Source organism: Coturnix japonica, chromosome 38 (genome assembly GCF_054131305.1).
Source record: "Coturnix japonica strain WE chromosome 38, WE-NBRP24, whole genome shotgun sequence".
NCBI lineage: Eukaryota > Metazoa > Chordata > Aves > Galliformes > Phasianidae > Coturnix > Coturnix japonica.
The window spans coordinates 3,858,149-3,881,868 of record NC_140700.1 but is presented as its reverse complement, the minus strand read 5'-3'; the positions used below and the strand labels follow the sequence as shown (position 1 = coordinate 3,881,868).

At 49.5% G+C, this 23,720-nt stretch overlaps 2 protein-coding genes across 4 annotated transcripts in view; both read left to right on the top strand.

Moving 5' to 3' along the window:
* Positions 1–6,300, top strand: part of PLXNA2 (plexin A2) — a 302,069-nt gene extending 295,769 nt beyond the window's left edge. The window contains exons 32-33 of the transcript XR_014938639.1: positions 115–288; positions 499–6,300. The gene's annotated coding sequence lies outside the window, so the exon portion shown is untranslated. The remainder of the gene's footprint in view (positions 1–114; positions 289–498) is intronic.
* CD34 (CD34 molecule) lies at positions 161–23,120 on the top strand. 3 transcript variants are annotated; one of them, XM_015885129.3, is made up of 8 exons: positions 161–288; positions 16,685–16,816; positions 17,351–17,670; positions 17,998–18,075; positions 19,884–20,031; positions 20,258–20,298; positions 20,766–20,930; positions 21,831–23,120. In XM_015885129.3, the coding sequence occupies exons 1-8, from the start codon at positions 249–251 to the stop codon at positions 21,972–21,974; spliced, it is 1,068 nt and encodes a 355-aa protein (XP_015740615.2). In that variant the 5' UTR covers positions 161–248; the 3' UTR covers positions 21,975–23,120. The 3 variants fall into 3 exon arrangements, with proteins under 3 accessions (XP_015740615.2, XP_015740614.2, XP_015740613.2); XM_015885128.3 differs by lacking the exon at positions 161–288 and adding an exon at positions 13,141–13,525 and having other exon boundaries at positions 17,354–17,670; XM_015885127.3 differs by lacking the exon at positions 161–288 and adding an exon at positions 13,148–13,525.
* Positions 23,121–23,720: the final 600 nt, after the last annotated feature.

The following is a 23,720-nucleotide window of genomic DNA, read 5'->3' as shown; positions in this document are numbered from 1 at the left end:
GAAATGCTGTGATGAGGTGAGGATGCTCCATGGGTGCTGGTGGGACCGAGCTCTGCCCATGGTGCCATGGGATGGGGATTCAGCTTTCCCCAGCCCCTCTCTTTGCTTTTTCAGGTCCTTCATTGCAGGTTGCAGTACATTTGCTCAGTGTCTTGAGGACGGTGTTGTCATCTGGAAGGCAGCAGAAGGGCTGAGGGGTCCCTCTCTTTGCATGGGACAAGTAGCATCCAGATCAGCAGTGCTAAGTGATGGGAAGGATCACACAAATGGTGTTTGCCAATAAATCAGGTGGGTTCTTCATTTCTTTCCCCATTGAAATGCTCAGTCCTCACGGTAAAACACGTTTGCTTCCATTCCATAAATTCAAGCTCACGTTTGAGCAAGCGCTGAGAGGCATCTGCTGAGTGGTAGGAATCAGCAAGTGACTTCTCCAGCAGCTGTCTGTCAACTTTAATGACCAATATGGTTGCAATTACAGCAATGAACTTTCTCTAACAGCCCCAAATTACTCCGGATGATGATAAGTGACGGAAAAACGGAGACCCTTAAGGAAAGACTGAGAAAGAAACACGGGGATCTCAAACGAGAGGTTTCAGCTTTTCTTCAGAAGGATCTTAGTTTCTTCTTTTTAGATGAGGTAATTGAAAGGATAAATCTAAGGCAGGAGGGGGAGGCGTGACGCACCGCAGGTCGCAGCAGGGAGCTCAGTGCTGCCCCGAGATGTGGTTTTATTCAGCCATTTGACACCGAGTCCGCTTGTTTTAGTGCAGTGCTAATAGGCTGATGGGAAGCTCTTCCTATTTGAAGCTAATGCAAATATGTCAGGGAGACAGCCTGCTCCTCAGGCAGGTCATTTCATCTTATTTTGCTCACGTTGAGAGCGATGCTTGACACGAATGCTAGGAAGCAGCTGGGCCGCATCCTGCTCGCTGCCACCTGAAGCAGCAGAGCTCAGCCTTTGCAGTTCCATTCCATGGCTCCACCTGCAGCTGTTTGTGCTAAACTGGGAGGTGCTGGGATGGAGTGACTTTGCAGAGCTGGAAAATAGTAGAGGAGACAATTGTTTTTCATTTGTGCTTTGGGTTAATCTGAATTTATCCCAAGGTGGGAAATATGATGTGAGGTTCCCAGAGCTTTCCAAAAGGCTGCAGGAAGGGAAGGGACGTGCAGGAGCCCCAGGGATGCTCAGCCCTACTCTCACTCACCCTGTGCTGTAACAGAGATGCTGGCGGCAGCAGCAGGACCCATTTCAACCCCCTGGGAATGTGATTGACTCCTTCAGCTCCTCAAAGTCAAAAGGAATTTCGATGTGAATCGAAAGCATTAAACGGGGGGTCATTTGTATTCATCTGCGCCCTGTTAATATATTTAATATAATAAGTATACTCAATTAAAACTACATTTTATCTGGCATGCACTTCCCAGGGCTTTATTGGCACTGACAAGGTCAAGTGTTGCTTAATAAAGGTTATATAAAATGCAGATGGCTCAGAGCCCTCAGTCAATTCCCGTGTTCAATGTGGAGAAGGTATGAGCCACAAACAGCACCTTGGGAGGCACTGCTGGAACAACTACTTGGGCTTGGGCTGTGGTCCTGGGGTCTTCCTCCCAAAGCCCAAGAGCCTGACACCCCCCCCAGCCTCATGGGCTGCCCCTGTTCCAGCTTTATATCCCCCTCCAGATGCACAGGATTGGCCTATTGATTGCAGATTACCATTGTTCTGTAAGTAGTAGGAAGGAATTTGGACATCCTGGTGCTGTCTTTTCCAGCCTGGTTATCAAGATGAGCAAATGGAAGTGACGCTTGTAATTATCAACCGCAATCATGGCATTAATTTTGACCTGTTTAAATTCCAGCATCTTTTCTCTTCTGCGGTTGCTTAGCTAGAGGGTGACATGTAATTGTATGCGACCAGACAGTTATCTTAAATGGGCAATAAGAAACACAGGAATCTATTGCTCTTTATTCCAATAAGCATGCGTGGGGTTGTTCTATGGCAGTGGCTAACTCATTGCTAATGGAAATTTATGTTGAGTTATGGGTGGCAGACGGTGAGACGTGTCCAACAAATCCCAACTCTGGAACATTTTAAAATGACACTTCTTTTGCTTAAGCATAGATTTTGCTTCCTAAGCACCAAGTGTTTGCTATTGGACTGCCACAGATGCTGAATGCTGTTCTGCACTCCCTGTCCTGAAGCTGGTGTGTGTCAACCTGGGGCTAAACCTTTCCCTATAGGCAGATATGGAGCAGAAAGCCATGAAGTCACTGCAGACAAAGGGATCTATGTTGGTCCTGGGTGGGATCGCATAGTTCCAGTGCATTGATATGGTTGTCAAGGTATGTGCATATATAAAATGATGTGAATGCATTACAATGCAAAATGAAATAGATGTGCGGCATAACGCAGAGTGAATGTTCCTGTTTCTATCCCAGGTTTTGTGTTAAATTACAGATATCAGAGCAGAGGCAAAGGGTTTGGTTGTAGTTCAAAATAATACTTATGGAAATGGAAAGCTCTCCGTTTTTATTGTTGCTTCATAATTAGCTCCAGTGAGGGAATCTAATTACAGATGTTCCATGCTGCCCTATGGCAAAACGTCAAAGTAAAGGCAAGGATGGCCAAGCTTAAGCAACTCAGGTAAGAATTAACTCCACGGTAATATCTGATAATTAAGGATGTCTCTATCAGCTTGTCTCGCTATTAATGAATTGGGCTGCTCTTTTCACGTTTGATTGCTGGCGCTTTATGGCTGCCATTTCACCCTTCATGCTCCTGGAAATGGGCTTTCCTGTCTGGGGAGCGAGCACCAGGAATAATGGTTGGGGATTTATAAATGGCTCCTATTCTCTCCCCAGTAAAACTGCTGTTCTTTTTATTAAGTAGAGGACGTGTGTGTCCTCCCCAGTGCTCCCAGCTCACCCCACATCTCCTTCCCCTCAGAGAAGGGCTGGAAAGGGAGCAGGAGGTTCCTGTTTAAAACAAAGCCAGGTTCATTGATAGCACCTGAAAGTGGAGGATCTCACTGAGCTGCTTTTCCGTGAGTTTTTAACCATTCTCTCTACATCCACAGTGGGAACCCACCATCACTGTGAGCTCAGTACAAAGGCACAGCCTAGGGCTGTACAGGGCTGTATGGGCTGGGTCATGGACCTTGTGCTTTGCTTGTACTCATACACACTGCATTGTGGACTTCAACAAGCACTGGTCAGAGGGCCATCACCCTGCCCAGGTGGCTGAGGGCCACGTGCACAGCAGAAGTAAAGCAAGCAGAAGATCAAGCCCCAGAAATGCTCAAATCCACTCCAGGATATAAAAATCAAAGCATTGCTTTGTGCACGGTGCTCTCCATGCCTGCACAGACTCCCAGCCCTGTGCTGATTGCAGGCATCACCCATAGCCATCTTTCATGCCAGCCACCCATCATTTAAGTGGGGGCTCTGCACAGAGCTCACCCACACCTCTGGAGCAGCACAAAATCCTTCTCCATCTGCAGCTGAGCAGCGTGGAGGCAGCTGGTGGAAGGTAATGCCCCAGTGCTGGGGGATTAGCTGGTTGGTAATGAATATGAGCGGAGCAATAATCTGCGGATTGATTAATATGGATGTGATTTTTTGGATTAATAAGGATGCAGCAGAGCTGCGTGCTCAGGAAAGAAGTTTGCAATCATCAGCTTGGATGCAGTGACCGTTACCTTAATGCTGTGATTAAATCCACGTTTAAGACACTTCATTAAATTAGAGTGTAAGTGAATTCTTCTAACCCTCAGCAAGAAATGCACTCAGGCTCGGTGGGAGAGGAATGCAAGAAGATCCCTAGAGAGCAGCAGGATTGGGGTGCAGAGTTGCAATGCACTGAGTTTTCCCATCTCACCTGGGAGAGTGGAGAGCCAAAGGGGTTGCTGCTGCAGTGCAGGTAAGCACAATGCAGAGGGGTCCCTCATTAAGTGGGGCCACCCCACTAGTATATACACACACCCACACGCCCTGTGCGTGTTTGTACAACAATCCCTTTTAATTTTCTGCTTGGCTTGGCAAATCACAGCTGCTCCTTACCCAGAGCTCCCCGAGCACATCGGCACAGGGTCCCATTTCCATACAGCAGGGAGTTTCATTTCCCGGTCCACATAGTGAGCTGTGGGTTTAACCCATGTCCTCCTCCGTGCCGAAATATCCGACCATAGGATGGTTTAATTGAAATCATGCTGGAAGTTCCGGCGTTCTCTCCCCTCGCCCTTTTTCTTCCCTTTGAAACAGAGATGGAGATACACAGAGGGATGCGATTTATCTGTTGTTAGAGTAATATGGTCAGGTTATGGTTGGACTTGATCTTGAGAGTCTTTTGAGCAATTCTATGACATGAAACCAAAGCTTAATCTATACACAGAGACAATGGATTGTGAATGGACCGTCTTTGAGTTTTGGTGATGTATTTCAATGCACCTCCACAAGGATGGAGCTATTTTTGACTCCAGACTGCAGGTTGGGACACAGCTCTGTGCTCTGCTTCCATCTGAGCTTTGAATTCCCCAAAGGGATCCCATTGTGTGTTTGGGATTTTTCAGGGCTGACTTTGTGGCGTGTGGTTAGCAGAGACTCTGAGATGTGACCGCCTTAAAGAGGGCTGATGATGCAAAGGTCAGGAAAGTGATTGACAGGGAGAAAAGTACATGCTAATATTTCTCCACGAGGAGGGAGAATTGCATATAATGAGTGTAATATTCTAAAAGAGCTGGCACACGCAGTGAGTGACGCCAGCGTTTTAAAGGCAGTTAAGCCTTAAATTTCCCCTTGATAAAAGTTATGTCACTCTTACACCGTGCTTCATACTGACATGCTTTGTGGGCAAAGTGTCATGCAAGTATCCCCAGAGGAAAAAGAAATGCTGGCAGGAGTTAACCCACTCCTTGCTTAGGGCTGCAGCTCTGTACCTGCTGTCCTGGGCTGCCTGCATTACAGCGTGCCATGCATTGCCCAGGCAGACCTACCTGCAGCAATGGAACATCAGAGAAGATGCATTGGGTCTGAAGCAGGCACACAGAAACTCAGGGTGGTAATCAGTGATCAACTTTGCTTTCCTCTATCACAATGCGATGATTGTTCTGCCTGAGCATCATTATCCTGCCATTTTTCTGCTCCCATGTCACTTGCTGTAAAGGAAGGCTCACTTCTACCATTGTAATGAGCTGCAGCTTCAATAATTCACAAGGATTTCTACTGGGCTTCATGTTTTAATCTCCATCACAAGGGTACAAAGTTGATGCCACTCTTCTAAGTGTTGCCAAGGCACTGGCACCCTGTCCATGTTTAGTTTTCCATAGACAAAGTTGTCTTTGTTTTCAGGGGAAGAACATGAGGCTTTTGTGTCATTCATCTTGAGTTATTCTGCTCTTTCCGAGAGCTTTCTTCATACGTATGATATTATTATTTGACAGTACCACATTCAATATTGCTGGAATAATTATCATGCCTGTTTAAGACGTCAGTTTAAACCCTTATCATGGATCCTTTGAAATGCTGGATAATTGCATAAATAATTATAAAACATCCTATCAGTGCATCGTAATGCGAAGCGTTGGCACCAATGCTTTATAGACACAAAGCATGTGGTTGGTCCTTTGGTTGGTCCTGAGCTCTCCTCTCCATTGCCTGTGGGGATGGTGGTGGTCCAGCACAGCTCATCCTCAGCCAATGGAGCACCTTAGTCCTTCCCTGCTTCTCTTTGTTCCTTTGGAGGTTGATTAACATGTTATTAATGAAGAACCTGAGGCCAAGGGGAGGTTGGCTGGCACTCATATCCACCATTCCCAAACTCATCATTGCTATTCTCTATGTTGGTGCTTTGGAAATGGCATTTTTCTTCTTTATTTTTAAGAGACAAAGCAGAATTGTGTGCAACCATTAGTGTGAGCCCTCAGCAAGGAAAAAGAGAGGCATTGTGACCTTGGGGATGGTGGGGAAGGCAGCTCCAGCAGAACATGGCCCAGCAGAGGTTCAGTGCCTCCAGCAGCAGATTTCACATGAATTGCTTTGAACCAGGGGGGTCTTCAAACAGTTGCTGGTGGAGGTTTGAGAGCACAGCCAAGTTCTGGCTGAAATTTGCCTTCCTTTGTCTGCACCCCCCTGCAGGATGCAGCCCCTCCAGGGCCTGTCGTTTCCCCCCCTACCCACCATAGCAGCTGGCAGAGCCGTCCGTCACCGCGCTGTCACCGCAGCCAGGGCGCAATGAAAACAAAAGACATGACAAATTTGTCCTTTTCTCTTTCATAATTAACCAAAATATCTCGTTGTGTAGCAAAGCGTGGCTCCTAATTAACAGACAGGCAAGAGGCTATTTTTAAAATCCAGACCCCCAGTAATTATATTTGCGGCAGAGAATGATATTTCAGTCAAATGCGACAGACAGCGAGCCAAGCTCCCATGTGAGGCAATTAATATTTCACACCTGCCAAGCAAATCAGCATTGGGAAGAGGAGGGGACGGCATTGAGAAGGGAATGCTGCGCTTTTGACACAGACCAAAAATCCTTTGCTTGGTCATACAATGGCTGGTGAAGGAGAGCTTGCTGCCATTGAGATGCAGAGAGAGGAGAGAGCCAAAGCTTGAATGATCTCTTGATGGGCAGAAAGGCTTCTGGACACACTTGGGATGTGAAGGAAAAGAGATGCTTGGGGTTGTTGACCATAACCAGATCTGGAGGTTGGTGGCCCTGCCTGTGGCAGAGGGGTTGGAACTGATGATCCTTGGGGTCCCTTCCAACCCAAGCCATTCTATGGTTCTATGATCTGTTTGGAGGAAGGGCCTTAAAGCTTTCTTGGCTGCAGGCAGTTGTGGGTACTGCTCCTCAGCACACCCCAGCACAGCTCTTCAAAAAGACTAGAGGCTCTACACCCAAAAGAAGTGGCTGAGAAGCTACAGATGCTCGGGCTGTTTGCTGTGGTTCTCCACTGGTCCATGGCCACCCCTCCTGTGAGCCACACGTATTAGGCGAGCTCATTTTTCCTACTGCAGAGACAAAGGCACGCATTTTCCTTCCCACTGTTTTTGCTGTTGAGGATTAATCTGCCCATTAATGGATAATCTGTCAGCGTTTAGATGCATTGAGGTTGGGAGGAGATTTGCAGGCTCACGATACCATCTGCTTTATTCGAGCGGTCTCAAGACCTGACGTTCAATTTGTGCAGCGGGATTTGACAACAGATTATTCTCCAGATTCCCAAATAATTAAGGAAACCAAAAACCAGAGAGAATGGTGATGAGGATGGAGAGAGGGAGGGTGGAGAGCTGCCGTGTGTGCGTGGCTGACCCCTATGGGGTGCAGAGGGTGCTGCTCTTCTTTGTTCCTGTGCACGGTAAGAAAATGCCGCCAGACACGTGGCTTGGAGAGCATCACATCCAAAAGTTTCCCCTTGAAGTGATGGAGGAATCTCGCACAGACAGGGCACTCTATTGACCTCCTGCCACCATCCTAATGAGAAAAGATGATGGTGGAACTCCAGGGGAGGAGGGGAAAAGCAAACAAATCTTCCTTCCTCCATAAAAACAAACCAACAAACCTGGAACAATTAATCTGAAACCATCTCGGAGAGGTCTCAGGAGAGGGTTTGTGTTTCCAAAGTGCTCTCTGAAGCATTTCTCATAAGTAATGGAGCCTCAGCCCCGTGCATCGATCGTGTGCCCCGTGTCGCTGCGGCGCTTTAGCTAATGATGCAGCGTCGCCTCTCATCTCCTCATTGCCAAAGATTGCAAGTGCCGTACAAAGGGCCACGTCCTGGGGGTCAGCAGAGAAGTTTGTGATAGAGAAAAACAAGCAGATTTCTGCTATTCCTCATCAGAGGAAATTTCCCCCCTCCTCTGGCCACCCTGGCCAAAGCCCCATTGAGCAGCGCTGACTGCTGTGCCCATTGCCTTGCATGGGATGTCATAGCAAAACACAAGCCTTGTTACAGGAGATGCTGCACTCTGCTGGGCTGCTCATGAAGTCAGATTTTGCTCCTGTTGTACTGGGTTGCAACATCTCCCTTGGCTTCATCCCTTGGCCTCTCCTTGTTCCCCCAAGCAGAGCCCTGGATTCTATGTGTATGAAATTAAGGTGCTCTTTGTTCATCACAAATGCTTGAGGTCCTTGCATTGAAAATGTCCTAAAGGCACAAAGCAGAAATACTCCCATCCTGGAGAAGATTTATCCTCACAAAACAGCTGGTGGTGTCAGGACCTTCAGCAGCACTGATGCCAATGCAGAACCACAAGGGGAAAAAATGCATTTGATGGGGCTAAGAAGAAAAATACTGAGCATTGAGCACACAGGTTTCAGATTGTACCCACAGCTTATGTGTCCCTCCCATGCCTCTTCTTTAATTGGACCTTTTCAGTGGTACTCCTTGAGATGCTCTGGGAGGGAGGGGAGTGTAGATTTTCATGCAGCTGCTTTGTAACACCCGTCTCCTCCTCCCCAAGCTCATGGATGCCCCTCACGCCCCTTCCCCGGAGGTTTCACTGGAGAGCACTGATCGCATATGCACTTTGATTTTCAGTGCTACTGGAAGCTTTTTGTTCTATTATTCACTGTAGGTCTGTGTTGTCTGCGCTTATTATGTGCCATCAGAAGGTACCTGGGAGTCTGCAGCCTTCCCAGCCACTCCTATTGTACAAACACATCAATAAGTAAGCGTTGTATGAATATAGCTGTGTGCTGGTGGCTGTGAGCAGAGCCCTGTCATTTTATCAGGTCACCTCGCACTGAAGTTGAGGCAGTTTTGCCTTCTCTTCAGGAGACAACCACAGAAGTGGCTCTCACTTTTCTGTTTCATTTTATTTCTGCCTCCAAGACAGCGGAGACGACTTCTAAAATCAAAACAGAAGGGTAGCTTGAATGAGGGCTGCAACCACTTCCAGTGTGGGGGGTCAGAAGCAGCAGGATGGGTAATGAGCGGGGATGCTCCTGTCTGAATGTTTGAACAAACCCTCCTTTGAACAACAGAGAGGCTCGTACCTCTGGGACCTCATTGCCAGGTAGAAAACAGCAGCACTTTATTATCAGCAATTGCTGGGGTGGAGATGAGAGCCCTTTCCAGTTCTTTTCCCCCAGTGCTCTTAAAGATGCCTTTCATCGTTGCTGCTGATGAGCTCGATGTCTCATCTGATGCTTCGCTGCCACCTGGCACTAACTGATATTTACTCAGAGTAAAAGTCAACCCTTTATTTCATAATCACCATTTGGGTTTCATCACCCAGAAATACCATCACTTCTCCCCCTGGACACAGCAGGGATGCAGACTTAGATGGCTTTTCCCTCTAAGGCCACTGCCCTGTGCTTTGGGATGAGCTTCATCCCCCACCTCCATCCATCCGCACCGCTGGAGCGACTCATGATGGATGGGAAAGCCCAGCAACAGATCCAACACACGCAGTTATACGACATCCATAAATGGGAGGAATAAATTGCAATCAGCAAGCTGTAGATCTGGGTGGAGAAGCTAATCTTTGCATTAAATTACCAGACTTACGCTTTAATGATTTTTACCGGCGTTTCGTGGCGCCGCTGTTTATTACTCGGATGGTACAGCAATGAAAAGCAGTCTGTGAGACCAGCCGGGTTAATGAGACCACGGTGCATCCCCAAGGGAATGATGGATGGTGGTGGGGATGTGGCTGTTTCATCGCTGTCCTCCCCTGCTTGCTTTCATTCATCGCTGTTCATTGCGTATCCAAATGATGGCACCTTTTCCTACAGTGCACAAACGAGACCTTGAGGACATCAAATTGCAAGCAGCCAAGAGGCCCTTGCTTTTGCAATGAGGGAAGCCACATCTTTTCTATTGGCTCCTGGCTTTGTAGATCCTCCCTTATCCTCTGTTCAGCCTCCAGTATTGCCATAGAAAACACACACCTAGGGAACAGTTCCATGGCAAACACTTAAGTGGTCTGATTTACATTGGAGTTTGCCCCTTCAAACTAGATTAAGGGCTCGGTAATACCCTGCAAAGTGCTGAGCAGACAGAAGGCAGCAAATGAGCACAGCCTTGATTAGATCCGAACCAACAGTCTTGAAGTAAAAGTTTAAGGCATGAAACTGTTAGACAATATATTCGCCATATGGTTTGTTCAGACGCAGCCCTGAGTGTGCTTCCTATCCACTTATAATTTGAAGGTATTGATTTTAGTGGAGTAATCATACAAAGCCACTTGTTTTAATGCATCACTTTCCTTAGCAATGTGCTGTAGTTCCAGCAGCCATGGAATTTATTTAAGGTTTCCCAAAGCTTTTTGTTTTTAAAGAGAAAACATGCGATTTGTGCATCAAAAAATGGGTATTGTTGGGTTGTTTCAGCTGTTTCTCTCTGAGGAATGGCTCTGCTGAGGGTAATTGAATAAGCAATAGCTGTGCAAGGGTGCAATAAATAACAAGGAACTCATTAAGTGCACTCGCAGGCAGGAGTTTGCCTGAATTAATATATATATATATATATATGGTCTTTAATTCCAAGAACTGAATTTAAACAAGACTTAGGGAGAAGACTTTGGGTGCTTTGGAGAAGCTCTGCTGCAGGAATTCAGGCAGGGATATCTCAAGAGCAGCTCATGGGGTGCTGCAATTTGAACCTGAGAGGGAAAACTATGGGGCTTAGGAGGTAGCATTGCACACTGCTGGGTGCTCAGCAGCCCCAGCATGTCAGTGCTGTTGATGCTTGCTCAATGCTCAACGTGCTTTGAAGCATTGACATGGGAGCGGGTAGGTGAGCACAAGGTTTGGTTTCTTTAATGGGGTTTTGTGCAGAAATAGTCCTCTAACGCTTCACATCCTCTGGGTCAGTAGTGTGGGTGTCTTGGGAGAGTGGTGGGGAACTTGATTATTTCTCCTGTCCAAAATAGCAGCTTTTCGGAGGTGGGGAAATGACTACACCAAAACTATTGTGTGCCATCTGCCTGCTGAAATGCTTATAGAAAACATGTTTCCTGGCGTATAACTTCCCAGCCATATGTCTATTGCATCATTCACAATTAAATTAAATCACCCTTAAATACTTGGCCAAATTCCCAGCCTATGTGAACAAGCCTTCATCACCGTGCTGTCTGAAATGTGGGCACTTGACCCTTCAAGTGTTTGGGTCAAATTGTCTCAGCCATTGTTAACCTTGGACAGCTGATGGCGACGGCTTTGAGATGATTTTTGACTATAAAACCCAGTTACAGTGCTGAGAGGAGAAAATCATTTCCCAGTGTTCGTTCGCATCCTGCTCGACTGGCTTTGAGCAGAGGGTTCAATGGAGAGCCACATCCACTCGCTGAACAGAGGGAAATAGGCACAGAGTGTGGCTACAGCTGGATGTTCTGCCTGTTTGCTTCGAGCTCAGAGGTCCATGTGTCCCCATCCATGGGCAGCCAAAGAGATGGGACAGTTCTTTGTGAGGGGACAAGGGTGTCAGGACCTGTCCTGTTCCTGCTCCAGCTGTGGCAGCTGCTGGTGATGCTCAATGGGTGTGCAGTGGGTGCCACCATCTGCCATCCCTCCTATGGGCAAAGCAGTGGGAGAAAGCAACTTGAGGTATCACATCTAAACCACCATGCTTTGAACTGGAGAGGTCACTTTAGTGAATCACCATCCTACCACCAGCTGCAAGGCATGGTCTGATGCAGTTGGTGCAATGGGAATGAATGCAAAGCCACATCTTTGTCACAGGGGGTTTCATTTAAATGCAGCTCAGCTTCCCCTGGAAGCTAAAGGCGTTGGGTCTTATCCTGGTGTCTGGCAGGCCTGGCTGCTGCCTATTCTTAGCCCACCCCTCTATTTTTAGTTTGTTTGTGAAAGGTGAGACATGACTGGCAGCCAGACCCGGATGATGCTGCTGGTCCCCTCCATGCAGCAGCCAGGGGCAGCGTTGGAATAGAATGGCAGGAAATGGGGCCAGCGGATGGGAGAGCCGTGTAGGACAGGAAGGGACACTGAGGGCAGGGGCTGTGGGACTGAGCTCTGTGGGGCCAGGGTCTGTAGGGCTGCAGGGTGGGATAGGAGGGATTGGAGGCATCTGCACCATGTCCAGTTGTGCCAGTGTGGAATTGCATTAATTTCTGTTTAACTGTTCCACTCTGGTGAATGGAAAGTTGTTGGTTTGTTTTGTTCTTTCCCTATGGTTCAACTTTATATTAGTGCTGAGGTCCTCACCAGTGGTATTTGGTCTTCCCAGGAGATTTCATTCTTTAATAGAGTCACATCATTCTACCATCCAATCCGAAGCAAAAAAAGTCCAAAAGCACGATAGAAATCTTTATCTAGAAGCTGGTGCACATTTTTTAGCTACAGATGTTTCCTTCCAAGAGGCTTTTTTTCCTGTCTTAAGCCAAAAAACAAAAGCTGCTGGGATTTTGTCCTTCCACCAAACGTGTAACGTGGAAATGCTGTCTGGGGATCTCTTTGTGCATAACAAGACTAATTCCTTTCTTCCTTCCCTTTGATCCCTTTGTAGACTGGAGCCGTGTGGCTGTAGAGGTGCAGCACACAAGTCCATATATTCACTGAATACTTCATTGCCCGCGGTTTTCATGGCCACCTCAATTTTGTTTGCTGTAAAAATGGCTTTTCCAGTGATGGTATCATTCAGTCAGACCAGGAAAGGAAGAACTCTGACTTAACTGGGGTTTGGTTTCATAGATGGCCATAGCTGTGCTACTTCCACATGGTTACCCTCAGCCTGGGAGTAAGAGTGGGGTCGGTGTTTCTAAACTACTATCAATGTTTCTATAGGGAAAATTAATGGAAATCAGCTCCACGGAGGTATTTCTTCATCTCATGTCGCTTTTTTTGCTCCAGGCTTTAAGCAAAAGGCTTTGACCATGAATCTTGTAAACCTCTCCTAAATCTCATTCAGCTCTCAGTTTGACCAGAGTCAATTTAGTGAAGATAATGGAATTACCTCTCTTCAGGTCAGTGATGATTTCACATCCTTGAGTTCCTTGCTAAATTTGCTGAGAAAATCTCAGTTTCAGGAGTCATTTGTCAGCATTCCCATTTCCCGGGGGTTCCCCATACCCACTAAGGGTGGATTTGGGTGGATTTGGGGCAGCTCTGATGGGCTGGAGCCCCTCTGTGCAGGGCAGCAGCTCTCAGGAAAGGGTTAACACAACGAGGGCTGTGGGCTCCTTTGCTGGGGGAGAGTTGTTCCGTCTGTTTGTTTGTTTGGAAGTGCTGGCAGGAAAGCAGGGAGGAGAAAATTACCTAAGTGATAGCGAGGTTGCCATGAACTCTATAAAACCGTGGGATCGAATCAGGCAAACTCCACCTCGCCGTCTTGAACCAATGCACAACTCCTGACTCGAAACCCACCCCAGCACCGAGTGAGCTCAGGGACTTGAACTCCAACCAAGCACATGAGCTCAGCAGTGCTGCAGAGCTGAACCCACGAGCGGTCCCAGCAGCACCCAGAGTTAAAGGGGAGCCCCGAGCAGGAATGCTGTGCTGGGGAATCGTGCAGATGATGAAGTGGGGGCAGCTTTTCTGGATCGCCTTCTGCGTCGTGAGGTTGTCTGGTGAGTGAGGGCTGCAGAAGAGATCAGGGATGCAGCTGCTGGGAAATGGAACAGCGTGGGAATAGTGCATGGGGCAACTGCTTTGTGTGGTTGGAAAGGGAGAAATGGGGGGGGGAATGCTTTTTGTTGGGTATGGAGTGGGACCAGAGCAGATTGCAATTGCGGTGCAATACAGAGCACCGCGCTGATGTTCTGCAGAGCAATGAGCACCCTGCCCAGCACACACCAGGTGCTGCAAATAGAAGGGCAGCAATCGAGATGGGAGAGCTCCCTAATGGGAGCTGCAGATAACACAGGGGGTGCAGATGCAGCATGCGAAGCTGCAGGGTGCACCCACAGCTCAGGACACCCCTCAATGCACAGCGGTGTAAATCTGTTCTGTGGCAGGAGCTGAACATGTTGTGAAAATCAGATGGATCTCAACTATTAAACTCCCCCATTCCAGCAATTTGAAGCAGTCATCATCTGAAAAATATATAAATATATGAATAAAGGGTTATTCTATATGGAAATATTATCATTTTTGTCCCAAGCCCAACAACCATAAAGTAATAAAGAAGTGAAGCAGCGCTCCGTGCGGGCGCTGAGTGCTGGGACAGCAGCCAGGGACCCGCGGGTGTCGTCAGATGCAATTTCTCCCAACTCCTGCCAAAGTGAGGGACTGCCTCTGCTGAAGGAATTTGCTGTGTTTTGCTCTTCTGTTCCACCACGCTCCATTCGTGTTCCCTTTGCTGTTGGGTTGGATTTCTCACCCCAGGGCACTGTGCTGCCCTGCATTGCTGTGCTCATGGCACAGAACGGAGCCTTGCAGGTGGGGTGAGCTCTGTGTTTCTGGCCGTGCTCAGCTCCACACCTGTGTGTGGGACAGAGGAGCTGTGTTTTGGATGCTCCCAATGCAAGCTCTGCTGGCCCATGTTGTGTTCAGTCTTTTCTGCCAAGCTCGATTTTGTTCCTTAAATCTCGTATTGTTGGGAAGCATTCTTTATTTCTTTATTTATGTGCTAATTGTTTTCCTTCAAGATCCAAGAAAAGCTCTACAAATGAGCCATGCAGAGGGGGGTTTTCCAATGTCCACAGCCACTATGGAGCACCACCACAGCCCCACACCCATATCCTGCCTGGGGCTGTGCGAGGAGGGAGGGGGGAGGGCAGGGATTTTATCAGATATTTCCAGAGGGAAGAGGGCTCCACCCGCCCCAGTTCCTGCCACATGGCCGGGAGCAGCAGCACGGCTGGGAATGTGTGAGTAATGCAGGACGGAGCTCCACGCTGAGGTCCCAGAGCTGTGCATCCCAATGTGCACAGGAGATGTAATTAAAGCCCAGGGAATCCCACTGGGCTGCACCTTCTGCCTTGCAGGGTTGCAGGCTCAGGGCTGAAAGCGCTGTGGTCCATGACTCTGAGCACATAGCAAGGCATTTACTTTCATGTTTCCTCAGCTTTTGGCACTGTGGAGTTTTGTTTTCTCTTGGACCCGCTTTAGCAAAGCTGCTAAAAACGTGCATGCAATAAAAGGCCGCTTCAATGGACCCTCCAGCTCATGTTTGGATGGTTATTTGTCTCATGAGTTGCAAGTGCTGCAGAAAACCTCGCCGTGACTTATGTCGAAGCAGCTGCATGTGCCACAATGGAGGGAGGAGGAAAGCAACACTGTGTGACCCGTCTTGCAAACTGCACCCAGCAATAAACCCAGGCTTCAATTTGTGACATTGGGCGGTAAAAAGGCTTTGCTCAGAAATCCTTCTGGTGCTGTGCAGACATCTGGAACAGTTCACAGGTGCTGGGGTGGCCGTGGTGCTTTGGGAGGTCACCTCAGTTGCAGTGACGTAAAGTTTCCGGCTGATTGCCATGCAAACACAGAGCTGTAAGCAAAGCATGGCTTTAACTTTGAGCTACTTCAGTTCTGGGCACGCGTTCACACCTCCTGGTTTTGATTTGGTAAAATTCTTCAGAAAAACACAAGGATGGGATTGGCTGCAACTGCTGGGGAGGGTGGAGAACTTCCCACCCCAGCACAGCCCCCAGCAGCAGCTGCAGTGGGGCCAGAGGGGACGTTGCTCCTAAGCAGCCCCAAAGGGACCTCTAAGCAGCAGCGTGGCCTTCAACCAACCACCCATGTCCTCAAGGCCTCCTCCAGCCAAGTGCTGATAGATTGAGTTAGGAGAAGGTCTGTCAGGATGATGCTGATGTGCACAGCACCCAAATGTACAGCAATCCAAAACACCCCCAACACACAGCCCGTAACCCCCAGCTCATGGAACCCCAATGCATAGCATCCCAAAACACCCCCAATGCAAAGCATCCCAATGCAAAGCATCCCAATGCAAAGCACCCCAAGGGCACGCTAAGGGTGCCCTGCATGCAACCAGCCCTACTGCTGGCATTGCTCAGCCCATGTCAGCGCTGCTCCCTGTAGAAGCGCTGCTGGGAAGGGTGAGGTAACATTCCTTGGGCAGAAACACAAACGAAACGACGTATTTTATATTAGTTTGCCTTTAGTGTCTGGATGAGAGTCTTAAACAGCCCCAAAGGAGACGCAGGAGCAGCTTGTAAAAGTGGAAATAGGAACGTAAAAGGTTAAGAGATGGGAAGAAGTGCGTTTTCACTGACTCATGAAGTTCACAGCAGAAAGCTGGAAGTGTCATCTCTGGAACACACCAGGAAACAATATATAAACTTTAAGTTAGAGCAACCAGCGACTCCCCAAACATTCAGCTTTACCTCCAAAGATGTTTTCTCTCATGAGTCAGAGCCTGAGCCGCAGCCAATGGGAATGTTTCTATTTACTTTGACACTCTGCCTGCGGCTGCACATCCAACTTTTTCTGTCCCGAGGCACACAGAGATCCCTTCCAAGGCCTCAGTCTTCCCTATGAGGATTATCGACTCAAGCTGCTCCACAATCCGGCTTTGTGCAGCGCTCTGATGGAGCTCAGGGTGTGCAGGATGAGGGCAGAACCGAGCCTGTTCTCAGTTGATCTCAGTTGTTCTCTCCGAGCTTTGGTGCTCGCGGAGCCTTTGATGCTCTCCCAGCTGTTTGCTCTCTGGTTTCCCCCCATGTGAGCTCAAGGGCCAACTTGGGGCAAGAAGAAAGAGAAGCTGCCCCTCCCTGTGCAGCTATAGGGAAGGGCTGCAGCCCCTAATGCTTTTTCTCCCCCAGGTACCGCTGCTGACAGCCTCACAGACAACTCAACTGCTGTGTCCTTGGCCTTGGCAACAGAACAGAGCAGCAGTGGCAGCGAGGCATCCACCAGCATCATGGGCAGCGCTGCACCGACACAGGACAGCCCTGGTAATCACTGTGGGGTTAATCAGATTTATTCAGTGCTTGGGTACAGCGTGTCCTGAGAAACCCAGCGGTCAGAGAATGGGTTGCTCTCTTAGAGTAAAAAAGAACACATTGGGTAAACCCATTGCCTTATTCCTGTGCATCCATCAGAGCCGGGCAGCACGGTGCTGGCTGCCTGCAGGCTTGGTGGCTCAGCCCCATCCTCTCCATTAAACAAAGAGATGGGATGATGGCCTTGTTCATTTTTACCCCAGCTCTCTGCTGGCTCATGATAAGGGGGGAGGTCAGCCATGGCACCCTGGCTGTGTTACAGCGTGTGCCCAGGAACTGAACCCATTGTGCACAGATTATGGAGCTCATGTAACAATTAGGTGACCTAAGCAAGCCTAATGCATTTCTTACACAGCCAACACCGCGTCCTGGTGCTGCTGGCTATGACAAATCAATATTGTACTTCAGTCAGCGCGATGCCACGCACTGATTGCAGAGGACTTAAGCTTCTCCATGCATCTTTCTCACTGCATTTCTTTCAACCAGAAGCCACTGCTCAACCCGCATCAGGCAGCTCCAGCTCCCCAGAACTCAGCAGTGGGCACAGCCCCCATCCCAGCACCCAGACCAGCACCCAGAGCATCACCCAGACCAGCCAGACCCCCACAGCACTGCTGGGCAACCACTCGCATGTGGAAGATATAAGCAGTGGAGCACCCACCACGCTGAGCCCAACGCTGCACCTAAGAACAACAGCAGCTGCAAACCCATCTGCAACAGCACTGCTCAGCTCCACGGCCACCCCTGGACTGAAGGAGGTCTCGGAGGTCACCACACAGCTGCACACATCTGGTGGTGTCAGCAAGGTGAGAGGATTGGGATGGGGCTGCACGTGGTCTGCGTTGGTGATCCCATGCTTTGTATCAGGGCTGTGAGCAATTACAGAGGGGTGCCTTGCTCCCAATCCTGCCTGGGTCTGCACTGTGTCCTTCATGGACATAGGAAGGTTCATAGGAAGAACCTTGGCCAGGATGAGTAAGCAAAGCACAGGTGCTTCAGAGCCCTGCAAACTGCTCCCACCCTTACAGCCCTGCTATATAAGGCAGCCCAGGAGCCTTCAGCACTGTGCTGTGAGCTGCTGAGCAGAGGAGAAGACACAAGCACTAATCCCAGCTCTGCTTTCTGACTTCCAGCCCATCACGTGTCACAACATCAAAGAAGTGAGAGACAGCGAAGCCCTTTGCCTGCGTCTCAATGAGTCCCACACCTGTGTAAGTGGGAGCCCTATGTTTGCAATGGGGAGGTGGGGGGTGCCAGGGGGGGGTCCTGAAGCACTTGCAGCATGGATGGAATGGGGTCACTGTACCTGGGGTCAGTGTGGGGTGGAGAGCTTTGCACTTCTATTCCTGGGGGAAAGCTTTAGGGCTGTGCCAAATAAATGGGAAGGATGGCTGCAGCAGCCCCTGGAGTATCCCAAAGGGATCCCAATGTAATCCAGCCTTTTGGTTGCATAAATCCTCCTTTTTTTTTGTCATCGTGAAGCTCTGGGGTCTGTTTGGCTTCTGAAGTCTCTCCCACCACGTTTAACAGGAAACTGCCTTTATTGTTCTCTTTCCTCTCCTCTGTTGGGAACGCAGTCGTCTTTTCTTGTCCTGCCAGCAGCCCAGGGAAGGAACCTGGGGGCAGAGCTGCATCCCTGCCTGTGCTGACTCCCATGGGCACTCAGCACAGCCCTTGGCTTTTTGCATCAAAACCATTTATAGGAGCAAGGAAGGGTCAGCTGCAGTGATGCTGCGGGTGGGAGCAGATGGACTCTCCATGCAGGAGATGCAGGGGAGCCCAACAGGGGCAGGACCTTATGGGACAGTGACTTGGCAGAGCCCTGGGCACAAATGACAATGATAAGTCTTATATTGCTGGTCAGCCACACTGTGGCCACTTTGGGTGGGTGAATTCCTGCTTGGCTTCCATTTGTAAATTGCCCATTAATTGGCATTTAGGGTTGCCAGTGCTTATGGTGGTGGTGGTTTGCCAGGGTTGGTATGGAAGCTTCCAAGCTCAGCTGCCATCTAGTGGTACCGACCCTCCTGGCACCTGCATGGGTTGCATGAGCATGGATATATAGCATGCAGGATAATCCTATGGGGCTGCAGCAAAGTGCATGCCCTGCTCCAAGCTGTTTGGCTGTAGTGGTGGGTGCTGCAGCTGGGAACTGATAGGAGCTGCCGAGAAGGGGCAGATCAGAGGGAATGGCCTTTGCGTCCTTCCTGCTGCTGACTTTTCCCAAAGCAAATGAGCAATGAGCTGGCACCCAGCACTGCTAATTGCAAAGGGAAACTCTGATACGTGGATGAGTTCTTTCCACAGCGGAGAAAGGAAAATACACTCTTGGGCCTCTTGTTCCATCTTGGCCTTCCTTGTCCCCACGCCAAGCTCTATAAAGACAGCTGAAATTGATTTGTTTGTTATTCTGCCGTGGATGGATCTCTGCATTTTTTTTTGTTTGCTCAGTGTGACTGTTGGTGTGGGACTCCAGGGGAAGGCAGGCGGCGTGGAGCTGTATATGGGACACAGGGGCTGTGATTGTGGCCCAATGGGATGAGATGGGGTAGAGTGAGATGGGATGGGATGGAATGGGATGGGATGGGGCAGATTGCATCTGAAAATAGCTGCAAGGAGAAGGACAGTCCTGTCCCATGCAGGGACCTGCCTGTGGGAGGGAAAGGCTTCAGTTCTCTTCCTCTTCCACCCAAGCACTGGTTCAGCTCTAAGAAGTGCGAAAGGCATGTTTTGTTGCCTGGCCTTTGATCAGCAACCTAGAGAAAACACTGCAGACATTTCCTAAACAGGAAGGCAAAATGCTTCTTTGTTATTTCCCCCTCTCTCCCAGCTCCCGCCTGGGATCCCGAAACAATGGGGCTCTTCAGGCTGCTTGCTCCATCCAGAGATTGGAGGGACTTGCCATGCCATTCGGATCCTAAATTTAGCTTTGTTTAAATGTCACTTGCGAGAGCTGCTATGAATATCTCCATTTCATTTATCCTTGGTTTCATGGCTCTTCCTTTGAAAACCTTTGCAGGAACATTTTTTGGACACGAAGGGCTCAGATTTATGGAGAGCCATCTGTGAAGAGGATGCTCACCGTGTGCCCCAACCCTGCCAGATCAAATTAGCCACGTCTGAGGTGGACCGGGAGTGTCTGCTGCTTGTCCTCAATGGGAACACAGGTCAGGAGCTGAGCCCCAGCCATCACTATGCCTGAGAGAGAGGCTGGGGAGGTCTCTATAGGGCATCAGTTCTCACTTGCAGCCTGGGAGGAGCTCTTTCTTCTGGGGTTTTGCTTCATCCATGACGTTGCACCGGGGGATGTGAAGGGGTTTATGGCTCCTGGTGCTGATATAAACTGCAGTGTGATGCTCATTGTAATGCACTTCTCCTGTTGAACAATTGCAGATCCTGCTACAGATGTGCTCCATGAGTCTCATTGGGAAAAGGTAAATGCCTGGAGGGGTCGGGGGTTGGGGATGGGGTTTGGGCAGCTCAGTGTTAGGATGGTCTCAATGTCTGGAGTCCACTGCTGTGCCAGGCAGCACTGAGCCCACAGTCACCATCTTATTATTGCTTATTGGGCATGCAACAGTGCCCCAAGATCCCTAATGTGAGCACTGAAGGTAGAAGTGCTTGGAATAATCACCATAAAATTGGGTTGTATCCTCTTAAAGAAGGGCCACATCCCCACGATATCTCCTATTGGCACTCTGCATCTTCCAAGCATTGCGTGATGTTAATTCATTCCTGCTCTCAGCACTGCAGTGAGGCTCGTAAAGCCGAGCTCCAGGTGCCCACATAAAGGCAGCCAGCAGAGCTGCAGCAGCACTCACAGATACTCCATCCATGCAGATCCATTCTCTGTTTGCGATGCTCTCGGCTCTGTTTGGTGGCGTTCTTTTCTCTTTTGCAGTTCGGAATCAAATCCCTTGAACAGGGCAGGGTGAGGAGCCACCAGGACTTTAGTCGGAAGACACTGACGGCTTTGGTCACCACTGGGCTCCTGCTGGCGGTTCTGGGCATGGCTGGATACTTCTTGATGAGGCGACGGAGCTGGAGCCCCGCGGGACAGAGGCTGGTCAGTGCCTATAGGTGGCAAAGCGCCCAGTAGCCACAAGCCAGAGCCTTGCTGCCCATTTACTGATACTGTAAGAAAAGCTCTTCCTCCCCTCGCTTAATAAAAAGTATCAAGAAAGAAGAAATGCTCCTATGTCCATGTTACCCTCTCCGGACAGGCTGAGAGCTCAGAACCCCTTTGCCATTGCCCCTTTTCAATCAACGCTCATGTGCACAGCGGTGCTGCAGCCATTGGAGAGCTTCATTGGCAGGAGGGTCTCACTCCAGATAGAGGCAGCTGGAGCCCAGCATTGTTAGGTGCAGGCCTGGATGGTGGCAGTGGGGCCAGAACACGGTGGGAGCTGCTGGTGTAGGTGCTGAGCAAGTATCACACCACTTTGCATGGGCAAAGATCACAGGATGCACATGGGATGTGCAGTGCTGATGCCCAACCTCTGCTCTCCTCTGCTGCTGGCTGCAATCTCTGCCCACAGCCCAGGGTCACCAGGCCCTACTGAACACCAAAGGACCTGCTGTGTCCCAATGGGACTTGCTGCTTCCCTATAGAAACTAATGCATTGTAGGCACATGGAATGAGTGTGCTTGAGTAGGGGATGATGGCAGCTCCTTGCAGCAGTGTCAGAGCCATAGAACACAGCTGTGTATGGGCAGGCCCATATGCATCTCCATACTGGAGTGCAGTGCTGAGCTGCTGGTGTGTTGCTGCAAGGAATAGGGGAAGAGAAGTTGGAAATGGCCGTAGCTTTCATTCCATGGTGGTTCTTCTTGGCCAAGGGAGAAGGCAGAGCCACTCAGTGCTGGGGCAGCTCTGCCAACCCAAGGTGGGTCATCCAACAACAGCATCCCACCACCAGCCCTCCCCTCCCTAACACCACCTCTCCTCTCCTCTTGCTGCCTGCAGGATGAAGACCACTACGACCTGGAGACTGGCAGCCAGGGCAGCCCTGCACCGCAGGAGAAACCAAGTGCCAACGGGGCACAGGAGAACGGTGCATCCCGCAATGGCCGTGGCACAGCTCAGAGCCTCGCCGACACCTCCATGTGACCCCACAGAGTGCACAAGAGCCTCACACAGAACTTTGCCGTGACTTTTTATCTTCTTTATCTCATTTCCATGAAGAACTTCACCATCACCCCAAAGCACGCTGCGCTCCAGTGCTGCCCGGGGGCTGTTTCTCTGCTCTCCCTCCTTCTTCTGATGACCAAATGGAACTTCTTTAATGCCATCCTCTGCTTTTGTTGTTAAAAGCACACGCTGAGAAATGCAGCTGAGCAGAGGGAAGTTGAAGCCACCATCCGGGTTGCAGCGGTGATCTGAGCACCAGCAGCCCCAGGATTTGGTGGCACTGTGATTTAAGTAGTTAGATTGGGATTCCAGTGACACGAACCTCTCAGGTTTCAGGGAATGGTGTTCTTTTTATCTCGTCTTTAAGCACGGGACGTCTTCCTCCTATAAGAGTATGGGGTCTTTAATCCCCTCCTCGTGCTTTGTGCCGTCTTTGGCATTCCTTCGTCTCTTAGAATGTACTGGAGCTCTGTGTAACACTTCCCATGTGGTGTTGAAGGCTGAAATACAGGCAGACCTTGAGCTCTGCTGAGCCCACAAGGGTGCAGGTAGTTGTTTTAGGGTGACGTCTCACCCATCTCCCAGCTTGGAGGTGGCAATAACACCATGATCCATCACCGTGTGCTCCCATCTCCCTACCCTATAAAACAGAGTTTTGGCCTCCATAGGACTTTGGGAACAGAAGATGCCAAAGGGCTCCTGGTCTGAGATCAGCTGGACTCTGTGACGGACATTTCCATTCAGACAAAACCAAAGTATTTTTACTTTACAGTAATAAAAAGCCTGTGCTGAAATGCCAACAGCGGGAGCAAACCGAGCTCTGCTCCCCTGCAAACTGCTCCTCCCAGCCCTCGTTGTTAATCATCTCAATGAGAAAAGAGAAAGCAGCAGCATTACAAATGAGTGCACTCAGAGCTGCTGCTTGTTCATCCCGCTGGGACTTGGGGCTCAGGACCACACCTCATTGAGCCCTTGTTTTGCAGCACAACGTGATGACTCAAAGCTGTCCCACATGTCTGCTGGACAAGTGACTGTTTATCGAGTTATTCAACAACATTTGTTTGACTTGCTGATGTTTACCATGTGCTGCTAATTGCCGGAGCAATAAACGAGGCTGCAGGCTGATGGCTGGGGGCTGTGCTTACAGCAGGGTGTATGTGTGTGTGTGTGTGCATGCAGGAGGAGGAAGGCTTCCTCTTTGTATCCAAATAATGAGTGTTGGAGCTGCACTGACCTGCCATGCACACAGTGGGGCTGAGCAGTGGGCAAGAGCTGCATGGCATGGAGATGGGTATCCATACCCATATCTCCCCATCAGTGGGTATGGATAGTGTGGGGTCTTTGGGCAGAGGAGGATGATCTCACTGTTTCCTTCCTTCCACATATTGAATGCTTGTAGCTGCTGTGCAAAAGGTGCCCTCAAAAACCTCCTCTCCTGGAGGCAATTCCAACAACACAGAATGGAAAGAGTTGGGAGGGGGGAAGGCCCTTCCTCCTGTGTTTTCTGTTTCCTTTTGGCAGCTGCTTATCTAATCAGCACTATCTGCTGCATCAGAAAGGAGAGATCTAATCAAAGCTCAGGTGCATTTTTCACAGCTCTGGTTAAAGTCCTCCAGATAAAGTGAGACAACAACAAAGCAGCCAACAGCAGCTGGGGGAAAACAAAAGGCTTCACAGGGACATCCTGGTGGGCACAGAGCATAGACTGTGGGCTGCTCAGCCCAG